Source organism: Paroedura picta, chromosome 1, assembly GCF_049243985.1.
Source record: "Paroedura picta isolate Pp20150507F chromosome 1, Ppicta_v3.0, whole genome shotgun sequence".
Lineage (NCBI taxonomy): Eukaryota > Metazoa > Chordata > Lepidosauria > Squamata > Gekkonidae > Paroedura > Paroedura picta.
In genome coordinates, this window is record NC_135369.1 from 153,646,594 (window position 1) to 153,663,844 (window position 17,251).

Sequence of the window (17,251 nt, forward strand, 5' to 3'; positions counted from 1 at the left end):
GAAAGAGGCAGTGATATAAATTTAATAAGGAACAAAATTTTACTCCTTGAAGTTTCTATTTAATGTATACAGGTGTGAATAATTCATATGCATGTACCTATTTGCTGGTTGAAGTTTAGTTCATTCCTTAAACTCTTCACTGGATGATGGGGATGTTGTAATTAACATCAGAGGAAAACTCGGATTTCAGTTTCAGCATAAGGTTTGTTTTAAGTGTGCAAGATGGTTTGAGAACTCAACATCATTATTTGAATTCAGCTGTTTGATGGTGTTGGACCAATACAGCCATTGTTGCATAATGAAATAGGAAAGGGAACATTGGGTTTTATAGTGTCACAGTGGCCCTTAGCCCCCAATGGCATAAAAAGGGGCCAGGCCCCATCAGTTATTTGTCATGCCGCTCCAATCACCACTTGGGATTGTTGGGAAATCTGCCATAAGCCTTTCAAGTTTACAAGGGAGGAGTTGAGGTAAAAAGCCATGAGTCTTGTCATAAATCTTCCCAATATGAATTCTTTATGCAATTGACTAGAAGAGAAATAGCAGTTAGCTTGGCTGAAGACTCCTGAACTCCTGCTTTAACAAAAAGATTGCAAGAGGGTTTGTGTACATATAAAATAACGTTGAAGAAAAGCAGACAAAATAAATTATGACTGACCACCCATTAATAAATAAATAAATTATGACTGACTGATACGTAATAATCCCCCTTCCCCCTAAAAAATTCTGGCTACCAAACTGCTGCCACACCACTTTTAGGTCAACAAAATGAAACTTAAAAGTTTCCTGTTGATCTAGTGAAATAGTTTCCAAATACTTGTCATGCAACCTTAATTTACATGCAACAACACATCCGGCATGACATCCTATCCTCTTCAATTGATCTAGAAGGTTTTTTTTTCTTATGGAAGTCCTGCAAGCAGAATGCAGAAAAATAGAACATATGGATATTACATCTTTTTTGAAGCCACCTTCTTGGTGACTGGCGTTTCTGAAGCAATTCATCCATATCAAATAGTAGGATTCAGACAGCAGTTCGGAGGATCAGTGTTTTGAATCCTACTTTTAAAACAAACTACTACTACAACAAATCTACCTTCATGTACAAACCTGGAATGTTAGGGAGAAAACTTGTAGGCCCAAGTGGTCTCTGATGGATTACGTTTGTGTGTGTTGTATGCATACATATGTATACATTGTAAAGTATTCATATGCATGTATTGGTTTATTTACAGCATGCATTTTATGCAATGATCCATGCAAATATCAAGAAATGTGTATTTTCACTAGGTGGTCATACTTTACCTGAAAAAAAAGGAACGTTTCAGAACACTGTCATTTTAATTGTTCCTGTTCCTTTTTGGCTCTATTGGCCTTGGCTTTCCTAAAGTCTACAATTGTATAGGAGGTATAGTTTAAAACAGAGTGCCTGTATATAAGAGATCAGAATCACAAAGAGCTGGAAGAGATCATAAATGGCCAGCCAATCCACCCCCCCCCCCCCCCCAGCTTCTCAGGGACTTAAAAATCACACACTCCTGACAGGTGCTCATCCAATCTCCTCCTAAAAACTTCCAACAAAGGAGACTCCGAGACAGCATATTTCATATACTTGCAGCCCTCACCATCATGAAATGTTTTCTTATATTTACGTGGAACCTCCTTTCCCACAATTTGAATCCATTGCTCCTAGTTCTTGTGTCTGAAGCTATAATAAACAAGTTGGCTTGGATGCCACCTAGATTGTCACAAGTTCAAGAGTGTGTGTGGAAGGAAAATTTTCACTAATCCCCCATGTAAGATCTCTGATTCTCCCTTCTCTCCCAGGAGCGGTAGGTTGGGATATATTTTGGGTTGCTGCGGGAGGGAGGAATCACTCTCTTTCACCTGTGAAAATCTATTTGAGATCCAGCTACAGTAGTACGGTCAGTACAATAAAAGAAACAATCAAACCCCTGATTAGACAAATCTGATTGCTTTTGTAGTATGTGTGTCTCCTTTTCCCCCCTGGAGAAGTAATTTCTCATGTAGCTATGTTTGCCTTTGAGTAATTGAATCCCAAACTGCAGCAGTGTGTGTTATAATATAAATAGGAAAAAAATAGAATCATAGAATCATGGAGTTGGAAGGAGCCATACAGGCCATCTAGTCCAACCCCCTGCTCAATGCAGGATCAGCCCAAAGCATCCTAAAGCAGGATGTCTAGGGATAGGTGGGAAGAAAGCTATTTTATTAGAAATAAAAAGTGGTCAGAGTCATACACAAAGTGGGAGGAGGAGAGGAAGATCATACATCAGCAGTGACACCCCTTAGAAAACTCTGTTTAATCTTTGCTGTTCAAACAGGTTCATGTAAATTATTCATTGTGTTGTTTAATGCTGACTGGTCTGTGAATTGGTTCTGTGAATAATGCTCTGTGAATTGGTTCATTTTGCCTACAGGCCCCAAAGGAGGTCATGGCTTCATTATATTCATCAAATGCCAAGTTTACTGTGAACAAGAGTCACTTAGGTTTAAAATAAAATGAAACGTGTGAAATCCTTACATTTTATACGTGAAGGGGAAAAACTGTAAAGAAACTAGGGATACAGCAAGGTGCATTAGCTTGCGCAGAGGAGAGTTAAGCCAGATCAGTGTTTTGGCTTGCAGGTTAATGTTTTATGCACTGCGCCACACAAGACAAAGCAGGGCAAATTTTAATCATATTTACTGCCTCAAGCACCTCTTTTTAATTGAAAGGCAGCAAGCCATGGTTACTTGCAAGGCATTCTTTTAGCATTAACTGGTGGTCAAAAGCAAGGTTTGATATGAATAGGTTTAATGTTTTTCATTGAGGTTTCCTGTTGCCAGAGAGAATTCTCAAACAATTTTGCTTGAAACACTTAATAGACTGAATATATTGCTTAGTAGATGCCTTATTATTCCTTCAGAACAGCAAGACAGAACAGCTTGTGGAATTCCTTCAGAACAGCTTGTGGAATTCCAGTCTATTTATTCCACAATAAAACCCATAAAATTGAAGAAAGTTGGGCTTCTGAAGGATGGATTTTTCATCAATACTAATTTCCACACAGATATCGTCATGAGACTACTTCTAATGCAGTTCACACAAGTGGGAGCCGTGTGGTAGTTTCGTTTTGATTGCTTCCATGTTAATTAACTTCAGGAGAAGTCACTTAATCATAGTCTCTAATCATGAGGTTAAGCCCCAGTAGTAAACTCATTCATGAATACTTGTAAATTTAGGCAGGCAGGGTGAGATTAACAGTAATACTAACCAAAGGAACTGATCATTGGTTTTCCATGTGGTTGCAATCTGTTCAGTTAGCTTTTAAATTGAAATCATGTGGTTCTTGGCCACATTTACAAGGAGAAAATCTTTGTGGAAGATGAGAAGACAGGTGGTATTTTTAAAGGTACCTAATTTTTCTAGGACTCACACCTAAGTACCCTGTTGCTTCTTCAACTATTTCCCAATTATATCCAGGGACCATTTCTTTAGAATTTATCTGTAGGCCAAAATGTAAATAGTTAAAATTACAATTATTTTGGAATAATGAAAGTTGTGACTCTTTCTCTTTTTTTCCTGAATTTTTCCCACTGATTAAGTTTGAAAACTTTTAATAATATAATACTAGTGGGTATTTTTTTAGAAAGGATGAACTATTATTCTTATTATCATTATTCTTAAAGATAGATTGGAACCAGGCATTTTCCTCCCATGGAAATGGGTCAGTTTTTTGATTTTGCTGTCCATTACAAATCCTTACTTCACTCTCTGCAATGTCCCTGTTCTACATTATAGAATCATAGAGTTGGAAGGGGCTACTTAGGCCATCTAGTCCAACCCCCTACTCAATGCAGGATCAGCCTAAAGCATCCAGGATAAGTATCTGTCCAGCTGCTGCTAAAAGACTGATAGTGAAGGGGAGCCAACCACCTTCCTTTTGAGGGGATATCAGTGGGCTTCAAAAGAAAGTGGGCAACAAAATTGGAATGGAATTTTTTAGGTGTTTACAACTGTTAAAAGTCTCAAAGCAGAAGTATTTTGAGCCTTCATCTAAAGTTTTCTAAACCCATTTTAATAGACTGACAATAAATTGGATACATTATTATTGCTCTGTTAAACAAGAATTAAGAAGATTTAGCTGTCTGTCCATCGTTAATTGTTGAATGGGCACCATTGAGCTAGTGGAGCTATAATTGCAATTGTATATGATATACAGTTCCCTGCCATCAAATGCATGCTGTGGTCTTGAAGTCCTTTCAAAGTTTTACAGCTACAGTTTAGAGAAATAATTCTTCCTAAGAGCTTTGAAATAAAGTTGAAAATGGTTATTTTACACATATTGAGTAGTGAATCCATTCTGTCACTAGTGAGATGATCAGAATGCCCTTGGAATGCCCTTTTGATTCAGAGCACTGTTCTAATATTGACTCATTTACAATTCCCTGGAGTACTGTGCATTCTGTTGACTACAGCTATATCTTGTAGTGACATGTTCATGATTTTTTGGTTATTTTAGGGTTAATGTCGATGGGGGCTTGTCTTCCTTCTACTAATGTCTGAAAAACAGAATCTTTTGAAATTCTGGGTGTTTTTTTAGTAGCCAGGACTGATAGGTATTAACAATGGTTCCTGTTGCTAGGATATAAAATTATTATTTTTTAATGTAGAGCAACTTAAAAGATAGCAGTATATTACTAACATAGATATTGATACTCAAGTGATCTCATTTTTAAAATGAATATTTTAATTGCCTATTTTTTGAATCAACCGATTTGTTGCAGTCAAGGCCAGAACTTAAATGATTAATAGCTCATTTAAAAATATATATATCAGTGTAATACTGTATGTTGAAGGTCAAACCTTGATTCAATAAAATTTGGGTACATGATTCATTTACTTTTAGATTTCTGTACAGTGAAAGAAGGTATTGTTAATTTCCATACTTAAGAAACATGGATCAGGTCCAAGGTACCAAAGGTAAACTTTCTTTCAATCTTCATTAATATGGCTTTCATTCAACAGCTTCTCATTAGTGAAGTACATTTTGGTCAATCATGGCACTAATACATGTATGCATTTATTATTTCTTTTAAGCCTGTCTTTCAAAATCAGCATTGGGCTGGGTCATAAGTCTGTACTCTTACTCCCCAGAGTAGAATCAATTATTTATTATTAATACAAATATTTATATTTATACACTATTCTTTTTAGCTCAAACTTTAAGCCTTCCTCAGATCCTTTAAGCCTTCTTCCACCTTAAGTGGTTATTCTGCTGGAAATCACCACAGAAGTCAGAGGAAAACTCTTTAAGCAGAAGGAAGGCTACGCAGAATTTGTTCTATACCGCTGTTTACAGTTGTCAACTTCAGCTTGGGGACTTCCTGAAGAAGTCAGGAATATCCCCAGAAAGTTAGTGAATGTTGTTTCATAGCTTATCTATTCAAGGATCCAGGAGGAAATTGAAGAGACTGGATCCTTCTGGGTTTGTCTGGGTTAGCCTTCAGACTCCTGAAAATTAAGAGGAGGTTAGAGCTTAGGAGCCATACCTACAGAAATTGCTTAAGGTGAAAAAGGATGGAGAAGCATTGCTAACTCCAGATGAGAAATTTCTCAAGATTTTGGAATGGAACCTGAGGAGAATGGAGTTTGTGGGTAGGGGGGAGGTCACATGGATGTGATACCATAGAGTCCACCCTCTAGAGCTGCTGTTTTGTCCAGAAGAACTGATCTCAGAAGTTTAGGAGAATCCAACCCTCAACTGGAGCCTGGCAACTGTAGTGGACTTCATAGAGTCACTAGGGTAGGTCTCTGAAGGCATCAGGGGACAGTAGGAATAGTGTCTCAAAATCAAGTGGAAAAGGCTGAACCACCCCCAAGGCCTCTCCATCTCCTGGGGAGGGGAGAAAGAGATGTGTACATGTAGTTTTCTCCTCATTTTCTCCCTGACACCCAGAGATCAGAAAATCTTTTCCCCAGAATGTCTTCCACTATCCCAATTGTTCTTGTTTATGAGAACTACAGGTTATGTCCCTAAGTCTTTCTGAGAACTTCTAAGAAGATTTTCAGACTTGGGTTCAGGGAGGAATACTTCTTTACATCATATTTATACCACCTACACAATGGGTAGTTGGAGAGCATGCAATATTAATCCCCACATTTCAGGAGTATTTAGGGCTCCTTCCTGGACTCTAGGAACTTGGGATAGCTAACAGGGAAGCAAACTTCAGAGGTGGTTTACTGGCCAGTGAGTGGACAATTTGAGGGAATGTCCTACTTTTGGATCTTCAGCTGTTTACCACTGTGGTTATAGAGCAGTGGTTCTCAGCTTGGGGGTTGGGACCCCTTTGGGGTTCGGGTGAGCAGCAGGGTGAGCAGTTTGGCCAGAAGGGCCTGCCACTGTTGCTGCTTCTCTTGCAGGAGCCCGTGCTCAGCTGCCAGCCACTCCAGCAGTGCCTCCAGCACAGTGTAGTCTCCTGCCAGGCACTCCAGGTGGCAGCGCAGCTCGGCAGGACAAGAAGCAGAACTGAGAAACCCTGGGGAAAAAACAGTTTATATACTATCATGAACAATGCATCTTCATGCTATTGGTCAGTTTCGGTTTAATTTCTGTGAAAGAACACTTGAATAATTTTATGGATGGGGGTCACCACAACATAAGGAACTTTATTAAATGGTCACAGCATTAGGAAGGTTGAGAACCACTGTTATAGAGGGTGCTTTTCAGTAAGAGCAGATGTCTACAAGACTCTGGTATTATGCCTGTTTTCAATTTTTAACTTGCAAAGCTGCAAGTTACATTCTGCAATTTTACATTTTTCCATCTTGTGACTGTTTTCCTCACAGCCAGTTAAGACATTTGCAAAGCCCATTTGTTTCTTTCACATTTCTGTCCCATTATGAATTTCTGTCCCATACTTAAAACCCCAAATTGTAAGTATACCTGAGGAGTATCCCCAGCAAACGCTCTACAGGCAAGGAAGCAGAATATGAGTATCCATGGCAAAAATTCAGTCTTTTGAGTTTGTTTTATACCCTTTTCCTAGTCTATCACAATAAACCTTGCAGAGAAGGGGAGGTAGAAGAGGATAAATACCGTATTTGCCGGCGTATAAGACGACTGGGCATATAAGACGACCCCCCAACATTTCCACTCAAAATATAGAGTTTGTTACATTACATTACAGTACTATGTGCCATTATGGGCAGCTATGTCTATCCCAACTGAAGTGCACCCGGCATATAGGACAACCCTCTGACTTGGAGGCATGTTTTTCATGGGGGAGAAGTAGTCTTATACGCCAGCAAATACTGTATTTAATCAACAAGTATCTATATTATCCTGTTCAAGATACAGAGTAAGAGAGAGGACTGTATTGATGCAACATATTGAGACTGAATTATTGAATAGCAACAATAGACCAGCAATGTATGTATGGCAATCCAGTTGTTTGTTTGTTTTTAAAACACCCTTTTGTATGTTCCTATGGTTCAGTTAATGTTACTTTAAGCTCAGTGCTCAATTAAAATTACTTTTAACCCAAATTTTGTTCCTTATATGTGGCTATTCCAGAGAAATCAGCCTGAAGAGAAGTAAAGAGTAATGAGTTTTCCAAAAAGGCACCAAGAGGTGTGAGAGTAAGCAGGGGGAACAAAATTCAAATTGGAAAGGAGGAATCTCTAGCCAGGTGTGAGTGCTATAGGAAGGACAGCAGATAGCAGAATAGAGAACATCAAATTGACACACTCAGGGATGGCAGAGGGACAAGTGGGAAGGAAGATGTGGAGGGTAAAATACGGAAAAGGAAGCAAAAAGGGAGGATTAAAAGCATCCATTGCCAGCCTTGAAGAAGTTCAGTGTTTTTTGTTGCTTGTGGTGATGGAAGAATGTCCAGGAACAGAATCAACCATGATAATCGAGGGCTTGACATGCCCTTCTTATGTACAAATAAGCAAATTTGGTGCAGAACTAAGATCTACAATAGCATTGTGGTTGGTGCAACTTTAGGATCTGAGACCCGTTTGGTGCAAGAGTCAGAATTAGGATAACCTTGTCACAAATTTTGGCTGTTTCATAGTGCATGAACTAAAGAGCCGACATTAACTTCCAGAAATTTTGGTGCAGTTTGTGGCAGTTCATGAGGAGCAGTAATGGCTCCAGGCAAGCAGACTGTTGGGGTGTGTGAAATGTCTTGAGAGGGATTTTTGCAGCAAGCAGAAATATGGGGATGGAATGCTTGGGGGCATTTCACCTCCTCCTTTCTGCTTGCTGGGAAAAGCTTCAACCTGCAGAAAATAGGGTGTAAAATTCCTCCCAGGCATTCTACCCCAATATTTCTGTTAACTACAGGATTTCCTGGCCAGCAGAAAGCACAGGGTGAAATGCCTCCCACAAACTGAACCTCAAAAATGCATTTGTTGCCCAGAATTCAGAATTCAGGCTGCTGTAGAAAATTCAAGCTTTCTATTGGAAAGGGTTGCCCAAGAAGTGTACCTAGTTAATGGACTGGAGTTACAGAAATGTGTCTGATTGTAGATGGTTGAGTCAGATTCTTAATTATATTTTCAGAGAGGTCTACATAACTGCCAGATTGTCCAGGTCACGACTACCCTCTTTCAGATCTGTTTACCCAGCCTTTTAATTAAGGGGCTAATGTTTTATCATCATCATTTTCATAGGGTGTTTTTAGTTTGGGATGGATACTTCAGCTATGTTTTTTTATGATATAGCTGGATATTTATCTGTTTTTTTAAATAATATTTTATTTTGTGAGCAACCTGAGAGGTGGCATAAAAAGTCTTGAAATACTTGGTAATACATGTCCCCAAATCTACTTCATGGGCAGTATAATTAAGAACCTACTATTCGGCTAAGATATACAAGAGATCAGAATAATTTAGTATGGTATAGACTTCTGGGATACTGTATTACATTTTCTGTATTTCTTAATATTGAGTGTCTCTTGTTTTATACGTATTTTGTTATAATAATAAGCTTAATACATTTATACATCAGCATTTTAAGCTATGATCTTTTTTTTTTCCAGGTTGACTGGCATGAATCTGCCCTCTCCTGTTATCAGCAGCAAAAACTGGTTACGACTCCATTTCACATCTGACAGTAATCACAGACGGAAAGGATTTAATGCCCAGTTCCAAGGTAAGAATTACACAGGAATCTGTCAGTAGATATCCGTGTTTCCAAACTGCCATCAGAGTGATGACAGTGAAAAAGGTTTTATTTAGACACTTCTTGATGGGAAATAAATAAATTAGAGCCAGATCTTTGACAGCTTAGAATGGCAGCTACCACCACTCAGCAATAATGAATTCAATTAAAATCTCCATGGTTGCTGCTAGTTTTTTCATTAAAATTAGCAATAGCATATTCTTTTATATTATTTTGGGTATAAAACAGGTTTCTTTGAAGTTTGCCCTCTTTTAACCTCAGTTTGTTTTTACTAGTTTACTAGTTTTCTTGGTGGTGTAACTATGATGGAACAACAGATCTGGTTATGGTGAAATTGCTAAAGGTCATTCATGAACAAATTTCTATAGCATTGAGGTAGTATCTTTATTTATTTATTTTTTATTTATTTATTTCAATTTGTAGACTGCCCTCTCTGCTGGAGTAGACTCAGGGTGGTGAACAACTTATGTCAAGCAACACAATTAAAATCACAGTTGAAACCATTCTGAAATCAATTCCAGAGAGCCAGCTTGATGTAGTGATTAGGAACGTGGACTTTTAATCTGGTGAGCCAGGTTTGATTCCTCACTCCCCCACATGCAGACAGCTGGGTGACCTTGGGCTCGCAACCACACTGATAAGCTTTTTTGTCTGAACAGTAATATCAGGGCTCTCTCAGCCTCACCTGCCTTACAGGCAGGGCCGGACTTTCCTATAGGCTAACTAGGCTTTAGCCTAGGGCTTCAAGATCAAGAGGGGGCCTATATTCCACTTTTTAAAAAATAAAGGTTAGTACCAATCACAACATGTTTCATTTAACATATTGATATATATCACAGTAATGATGAATTTTATTATCTCTCGTGTAATTTACAAACTTAAAATTGGGAGGTGAAAGGGCCACAAGTGGAATAGCCTAGGGCCTCTTTTCATGTAAATCCGGCCCTGCTCACAGGGTCTGTTGTTGGGAAAGGAATGAGAAGGCAATTGTAAGCCACTTTGAGACTCCTCTATTGGTGAAAAAATAGAGGATCTCTTTTTAACCAGCACCCTGAAGAAGGAGGAGGAGGAGGAGTTGGTTCTTAAATGCCACTTTTATCTACCTAAAGGTGTCTCAAAGTGGCTTAAAATCACCTTCCCTTTCCTCTTCCCACAACAGACAACCTGTGAGGTGAGTGAGGCTGAGAGAGCCCTGATATTACTGCTTGGTCAGAACAGCTTTATCAATGCTGTGGCGAGCCCAAGGTCACCCAGCTGGCTGCATGTGTGGGAGTGCAGAATCAAACCCGGCTTGTCAGATTAAAAGTCCACGCTCCTAACCACTACACCAAGCTGGCTCTCATCTAAATGGCTGTGCTGGGACCTACGTGTACAAATACCATGTGGGACAAGGCCTGTAATAAGGATGGGAAATCAATGTGTGGCTATTTCATCTTTTTTTTTCATTTATAGCTCAGAGTTCTGGAGAGTTAAGATTTTCCATATTATTATTTTATTATTGCATTTTTCTGATTTGTGCTTTGTTGTCATGGGGATCTAGATACATTTCAGACTGAATTCTGTACATCAGTCTGGATATAATGTGAGTGTGTGCATGTACACATGTGCAGATTCATGCTTTATTTGGTATTTAAGTGATTTGATCGTCTTGTGCAGCTAAAATTTGAAAAGAGGATATAAGATTTATACGTTTTTTAAAGATCATGTGGCATAGACTGATATGGATCAACATAGTTCACTGCATCATTCATCTAATTGTATGCAGTCCAAGTGATTCAGGATGTCACTGAACACAGGCCCTTGAAAGTCTTATAAAACATTGTTACACTGCTGGTTATCCTTGTTTTCTAACCAAGAAATAACTGTGATCTCATTCAAGTGAGTTGGGTGATCCATTCGGAATTGCCATAATTTCACCGTCTTCTGTCCAGATGGGACTTTTCAAGACAGATTTGAGTCAGTGTGGAGGACAGAAGGCTGATGATATAAAAATCCTATTTCAGATTCTTACACAGTCTTCTCCTTTATTCAATACCAAACATTTTCACTCTAAAACCTAACCCTTTAACACCATTCACATGTCTGGATTGTTCTTTATTAGATGTATGTTTTTTTTAGATAGCAAGATCTTCAGTGTTGTCTGAGGTTCTGAATGTTCTCAAGGATATTTATCAACATTTTTTTTCTGAAATAGAATATTTATTGATTTCTTCTCCCTGAAAAATCATTGCTCAAAATCAACTTTGTGATTAAAGGGGAAAGAAGAAAAAGGATTGTCAGTTGCCTGTGCAAATGGAATTGGTAATTTGGATTTTTTGTTTGTTTGTTTGTTTTAAGTTCAACCGGCAGCTGCAGCACTAAGCATAGAAACCTCAAAGTAAACTTCATTGCAAGCAGTGTTCATCCCAATAAATTGCCATAGCGTTACGTTACCTGTCACCAAAATGTCCTATTTAAGTGAGTAGCAGCAGTAGCTGCAGAAGTATTAGCAGTAGTTGTAGTAAATGGTAGTGGTAAGATCGCTATGTTGCATAGCTCCCTCTGGTTGATGTTTATGATTCTCACTGTGAAAAAGAATGTCATGAGGAGTAACTGGTGTGAAAATATTTTGGCCGACTTTGGGTCACCTTTCTCTATCTCCATTCTCCAAGGGGTTTTTGCTGACATTGTGAATGTTGTCAGAGTCTGTATGGAAATTGCCCATGAATAGGGACTTTTAATTAGAGAATGTGTAAATGAAGACCATCAGCTCAGAAACTTTCCGTTTAATACCAATTTTATAGGGGCAAATAAGCATCCAAAATATATTTCATTTTTAACTGTGACTGGAATAGGAAACATGAATGTTATTTTTCCCCCAGTAATATTTGTATCTTTTCTTATTTTGATGGCCAAGATTTAGAATCATAGAGTTGGAAGGTACATCATGGGCCATCTAGCCCAACCCCATGCACTATGCAGGACACTTACAACCCTATCGCTCATCCACTTTAACCTGCCACCCCCTTAAGCTTTCACAGAATCAGCCTCTCTGTCAGATGGCTATCCAGCCTCTGTTTAAAAATCTCCAAAGATGGAGAACCCACCACCTCCCGAGGAAGCCTGTTCCACTGAGAAGCCGCTCTGTCAGGAACTTCTTCCTGATGTTTCGATGGAATTTCTTTTGAATTAATTTAATCTCATTGATTCTGGTCTGTCCTTCCAGGGCAAGAGAGAACAACTTTGATCCATCCTCTATATGGCAGCCTTTCAAATATTTGAAGATGGTTATCAAATTCCCTCTCAGTTGTCTCCTCTCTAGGCTAAACATACCAAGCTCCCCCAACCTTTTTTCATACGTCTTGGTCTCCAAACCTCTCACCATCTTTGTTGCCCTCCTCTGGACATGCTCCAGTTTGTCTACAGACACGCTGCAGTTTGTCTATTTCCAGAACCAAATTAAACAATAAACAAACAGGGCATCCCTGTTGATTTATTTTTTGAATTTCAATCTTTTCTGATAAAGATCCATTTATCGTAATTCTTGCTTATTTTTTTTAAATATATACTTTGGATCCACTTTCAAAACATGTCCACACATTGTCGATGTTTCTGAACTATCATAAATTTCCAAGAAACACTGTCAAATACTCTCTGGACATCTAAAAACATTAAAATAATGTTTTCAAGATTTTTCTTTGAATGTTCAATAGCATTTTAAATGTATCTTATATTGTCTTTCATTTATCTCTGTGGAACAAAATATTCTTCAGGTATAACATCTGTAATATACCTTTTCAGACTTTTGGATACAATTGTAGTAAAATTTTTATAGTCCACATTTAAAAGTAAAATTGGTCTATAACAGACTTTCTCAACTTTTTTTTTTTTTTTACTGTTGAGAAACCCCAGAAACGTTCTTCAAACTTTGAGAAACTTTAGGAGTGATGTGATCATGCAGAATATGGTTGGAAATCATGGCTGTGTACATGCCCACCTGGAGATCCTCCTATTCCCCATTTTAGGGGCCATCATTAGCCATTGGGGAGGGGTCAACATTTGTAAAAAAAAAAAAAAAAAAGGATTAATGTTACAGTAAATTTTGCAGTTCAGTTAGTTCAGACATGGTTTGGGGAGGAGTTAGGTGTATAGGGAGTGTTATGGCTAGGCAATAGTTATAGGGATGTTTTGGAAATGCCATGAAATGAATAAATAATTTTAAAAATCATTTTACATGTAAACAATATGTAAAAAAATTACTGAACAAAATGGTGAACAGAAGCAAGGGTTTGCCTTGCTAGAAGTGAAGAGCAAAACGACAAGCAGACTTTAATGTTGCTCCTCCCAATTCAAATCTTGGCATGCTAATTAATATTTTTTTCAACAACAACAACAAGCCTTTAATAGCATATAAATAATTAATTATTCTTATGGGGTAAATCTTAGGATTAGATTAAGTATGGTTCAGGTTGGGGAGTAGTTAGCTTTACAGAGAACATTAGGGCTAGGGAAGTGTTAGAGTTTTTCAACCTTTTGACCATGGAGGTCTCCCTGAGGTATTCTTCAGATTCTGCAGATCCCCAGAAGTGATAAGCTTATTACACCCCCAGATGTCATGTGCTACTGGAAGTGACATCACCTAGACACCCCCGATTGGATGTGACATCAACAGACCACTCCCACAAGTGTTACCAGTCCTCTTTCTATGTCACCAGAATTGACATATCTATTAGACACACCTACATTGGACTTCCACATATTGCTCGAGATGCCAATCATGGGGGAGGGGGCTGGCCAAAACTCAGGGACTATCAGAAGGCCCACCAGTGGGGCCAGAACTCCAAAAGCACTTTCCCATTAGTTGGTTTCTTGCACAGGACCTCAGGGGACTTGTAATTCACACAGCCTTCCCTGTGTGGTGCAAGGGCTCTTGATGCCCTTTGAGATTTGGCCGCTGTGTGATACAGACTGTTGGACTGGATGGGCCATTGGCCTAATTCAACATGGTACCTTTTTTGTTCTTATGACTGGGGCAGTGATGGTCTTATTCTTGGTACTTGGGGGACAACAGTGGAATGTCTTCTGGACCCTGGTATTGGACATCTTGATGATCCCTGGGATTTTGAGTGCAGGGTAAGGGTCATTGATTTTAGGGTTAGTTTATGAATGTTGATTGCCTTAGAAAAACTAAATCTAGATTTTTACTGTAGCATTAATATCGATTGCAGTCCACTATACTATTCTTTTGTCATGCTGAGTATCATTGTGATTTTGTTTAGGTTTCACTGTGACAGTTTATACAAGTAAGTGTAGAATTGGTTCAGGAGCAGCCAGCCAGAATCGTCAGTCCCTTCATTACACACTAATGTAGACGTGGCAGCCCGTGTGTTAGTGAAGCTCCATGCAAAAAGACAGTTATATCAAGACTAAATTTTTTGCTGTGCTTCTGCAATCTATGTGAGCATGTCAGGTGAAAATGTGGCTTATAAAAGGTGCTGCAAATTGCACATCTTCAATTATTTGCACAAAATGGGGATATTTATGTAATTACTTAGAATTTGTCTGTCTGTCTGTCTGTCTGTCTGTCTGTCTGTCTGTCTGTCTGTCTGTCTGTCTGTCTGTCTATCTATCTATCTATCTATCTATCTATCTATCTATCTATCTATCTATCTATCTATCTATCTATCTATCTATCAACTAGTGTCTCTCCTTATACTCAAGACTATAAGATGCAAGGATGCAAGAACAATTTAACAATCCATTAATGAGTTAAAAGTCACAAATAATACAAATTCACACATTAAAAATAATCACTCTGTTCCACTTCAAAAATGATCAGACAAGTTGGGAATTTGGCAGAGAAGAAATTACGGAGTATTCTTCACATCTGGTGCTGATGGGGTTGTTTAAAAGCCAGTAGAGTCAGTGGGACTGACTCTCTGGCAGGTTTATAGTCACTGCATTTAACATTCATACACATGTATAAACCCCAAACACCACCAAAAGAACAAAACAAAAAAACACCCCAAACTGAATTTTAAATATGCTGTCTTATCTGGTTATCTTTATAGAATCTATTTGTTAAACTAAACATAATTACTTCTATAGCAGAAGCATATCATAACAAATCTATAAAGCTAATAGTTTTAAATAATCAATCTGATCCAAAAGGGCTGTACAGGATTAATTCCGTTTCAGAAGTTGGAAGATTGATTAAAATAGATTAAAGCACTATTGTGACTGTGCTGTTGTAGGCTATCTTTACAAGTGCAAGATTTAATCTTGAGAATTAGGCTTTACTCAGTATTGCTTCCCATGTTGCAGTGGCCCTAAAGCTAATTGAGAGTGAAATGATACCTATTGTTGGTTGCTCTTGAGACTCAGCCTTCAGCTTTAGCTTAAAACAGGCCAGTTATGATGTAAGGTATAAGGTCACTTCAATTTTTTACGGCTCTCTTCCCTTAAGCATCACATATGATATTCATCACAGGGCAATATTAATTTGACACTGCAGTTAGATGATTTATATAGGCTTGCAATATTGTTTTATTTTGTATTTGTTATACCTTTACAGACAGCTTTATTTATATTTTGGGGTATATTTTGGCATTCCAAAATTATCCAAGATTTTTGGGCAACACTGAAAAAAACAATCCTGGATATTTTTGGGAACTAGAAAGAATGGGCAAACAGCCGAAAGGCTGGAAAACTGTTCCCTACCTATCTTATTTCCCTTTTTCTTCAGCTGTCCATTTAAACCAGCATAGTTGGAACTGCAAAGAAATTAGGGAAACAGCAGAGAGTCTGGGAGACCCCCTCCTCACTTTTCAGCTAACTCCCTCCCAGCAGTCCATTTAAATCAACTTGGTTTAAAGGTACTATGGAAAAAATGAAGAAAACAGCTGGGAGAGTGCTCCTCACCTATCACCTGCTCCCCTCCCAGCTTCTTCTGGCTTAAAGGAACTGGGGGGGGGGGTATATTCAGGGGAAACAGCTGAAATGTGGGAGCTACTGGCTTAGATTTGTTTTGTGTCTTTCCTGCGCCTGGATTGTCCCCCTCCCCTTGTTCATTCCCCCATCTCAGGTCTATTGGACCTGAAAAAAAGACAGGACTTCCAAAAAATCCCAGATCTGAATACTTTGCCAGAGGTGAAATGCAGCCTGAACTGGAGGGGGGGAATGGGGGGAAATGCACCTATCTGCTAAGGAATTCTGGGTATTACACGACACAAACATGACCCAATTAAATATCTCAAGGTTAATAGCCTTGAACCAATAAAACAGGAACAAGGGTAGAGAGCAATGGACAGCATGGCTCCCGCAGAGTGTGGCCGCCCAGCCGACAAGCTTGGCCACCCTGATCTGCAGGAGCTCTTCTGCTGTCCCTCCTTTCTTTGGCCCATTTTTTAAAAAATGGACTTTGCTACTAATATGAACATAAGGGCAGAATGGGCATATAAATATTTCAAATAAATAAAACAATGCAGATTTTTCCTAAGAGTATGTACAATTTTTATATAACGTATTTCAATTTTTCTTGCTTTACACCAGTGGTAAACCATTTTTTTCTTTTTTCATTATTTCTAGACACTCTGCAAACTCAGCCCTAAGAATTATATCAGTTAGTGCAGGCTGCTTTGTACTGCGTACCAGCGATCCCCACCATAGGAATTAATATTTTTTGATGTATTGTGGCCTCCTAGGATAGAGAGGGTCACAGAAACATACAGTGCTTTGATCATTATGCACCAGAAGTTATCTGCCTCTTCTGCTTTGAATAATTCAGACTTTAACAAATAGATAATCCTGAAGTCAAACAATGAATGTAATTGAAGCTGTAGGAATAAATCTTCGACAGTGAAAAACTATGTGTGGGAGACAGTGAAATGAACTCTGGGACAAAAATACATTTTTGTCTAAAAATCTGATAAACCCATTAGAAATTGATAGTTAAAATTAGCTTGTCCAATTTTGTCTCTGTAAATAAGAATACTTTGTACCAAAAATTAGACACCCTTTTAGCTTAATCCGTAAATTGGAGGGAAGGTTTTTTTCTTAGTGTCATAGAATAAATT

The 17,251-nt window shown here is 38.4% G+C and overlaps 1 protein-coding gene across 3 annotated transcripts in view; it reads left to right on the forward strand.

Annotated features, from left to right (window-relative positions):
* Window positions 1-17,251, forward strand: part of CSMD1 (CUB and Sushi multiple domains 1) — a 1,334,105-nt gene that overhangs the window by 875,453 nt on the left and 441,401 nt on the right. For all 3 annotated transcript variants that reach the window (XM_077309265.1, XM_077309276.1, XM_077309285.1), the window contains one exon: window positions 9,055-9,167. In XM_077309265.1, coding sequence (XP_077165380.1) covers window positions 9,055-9,167 — 113 coding nt within the window. The remainder of the gene's footprint in view (window positions 1-9,054; window positions 9,168-17,251) is intronic.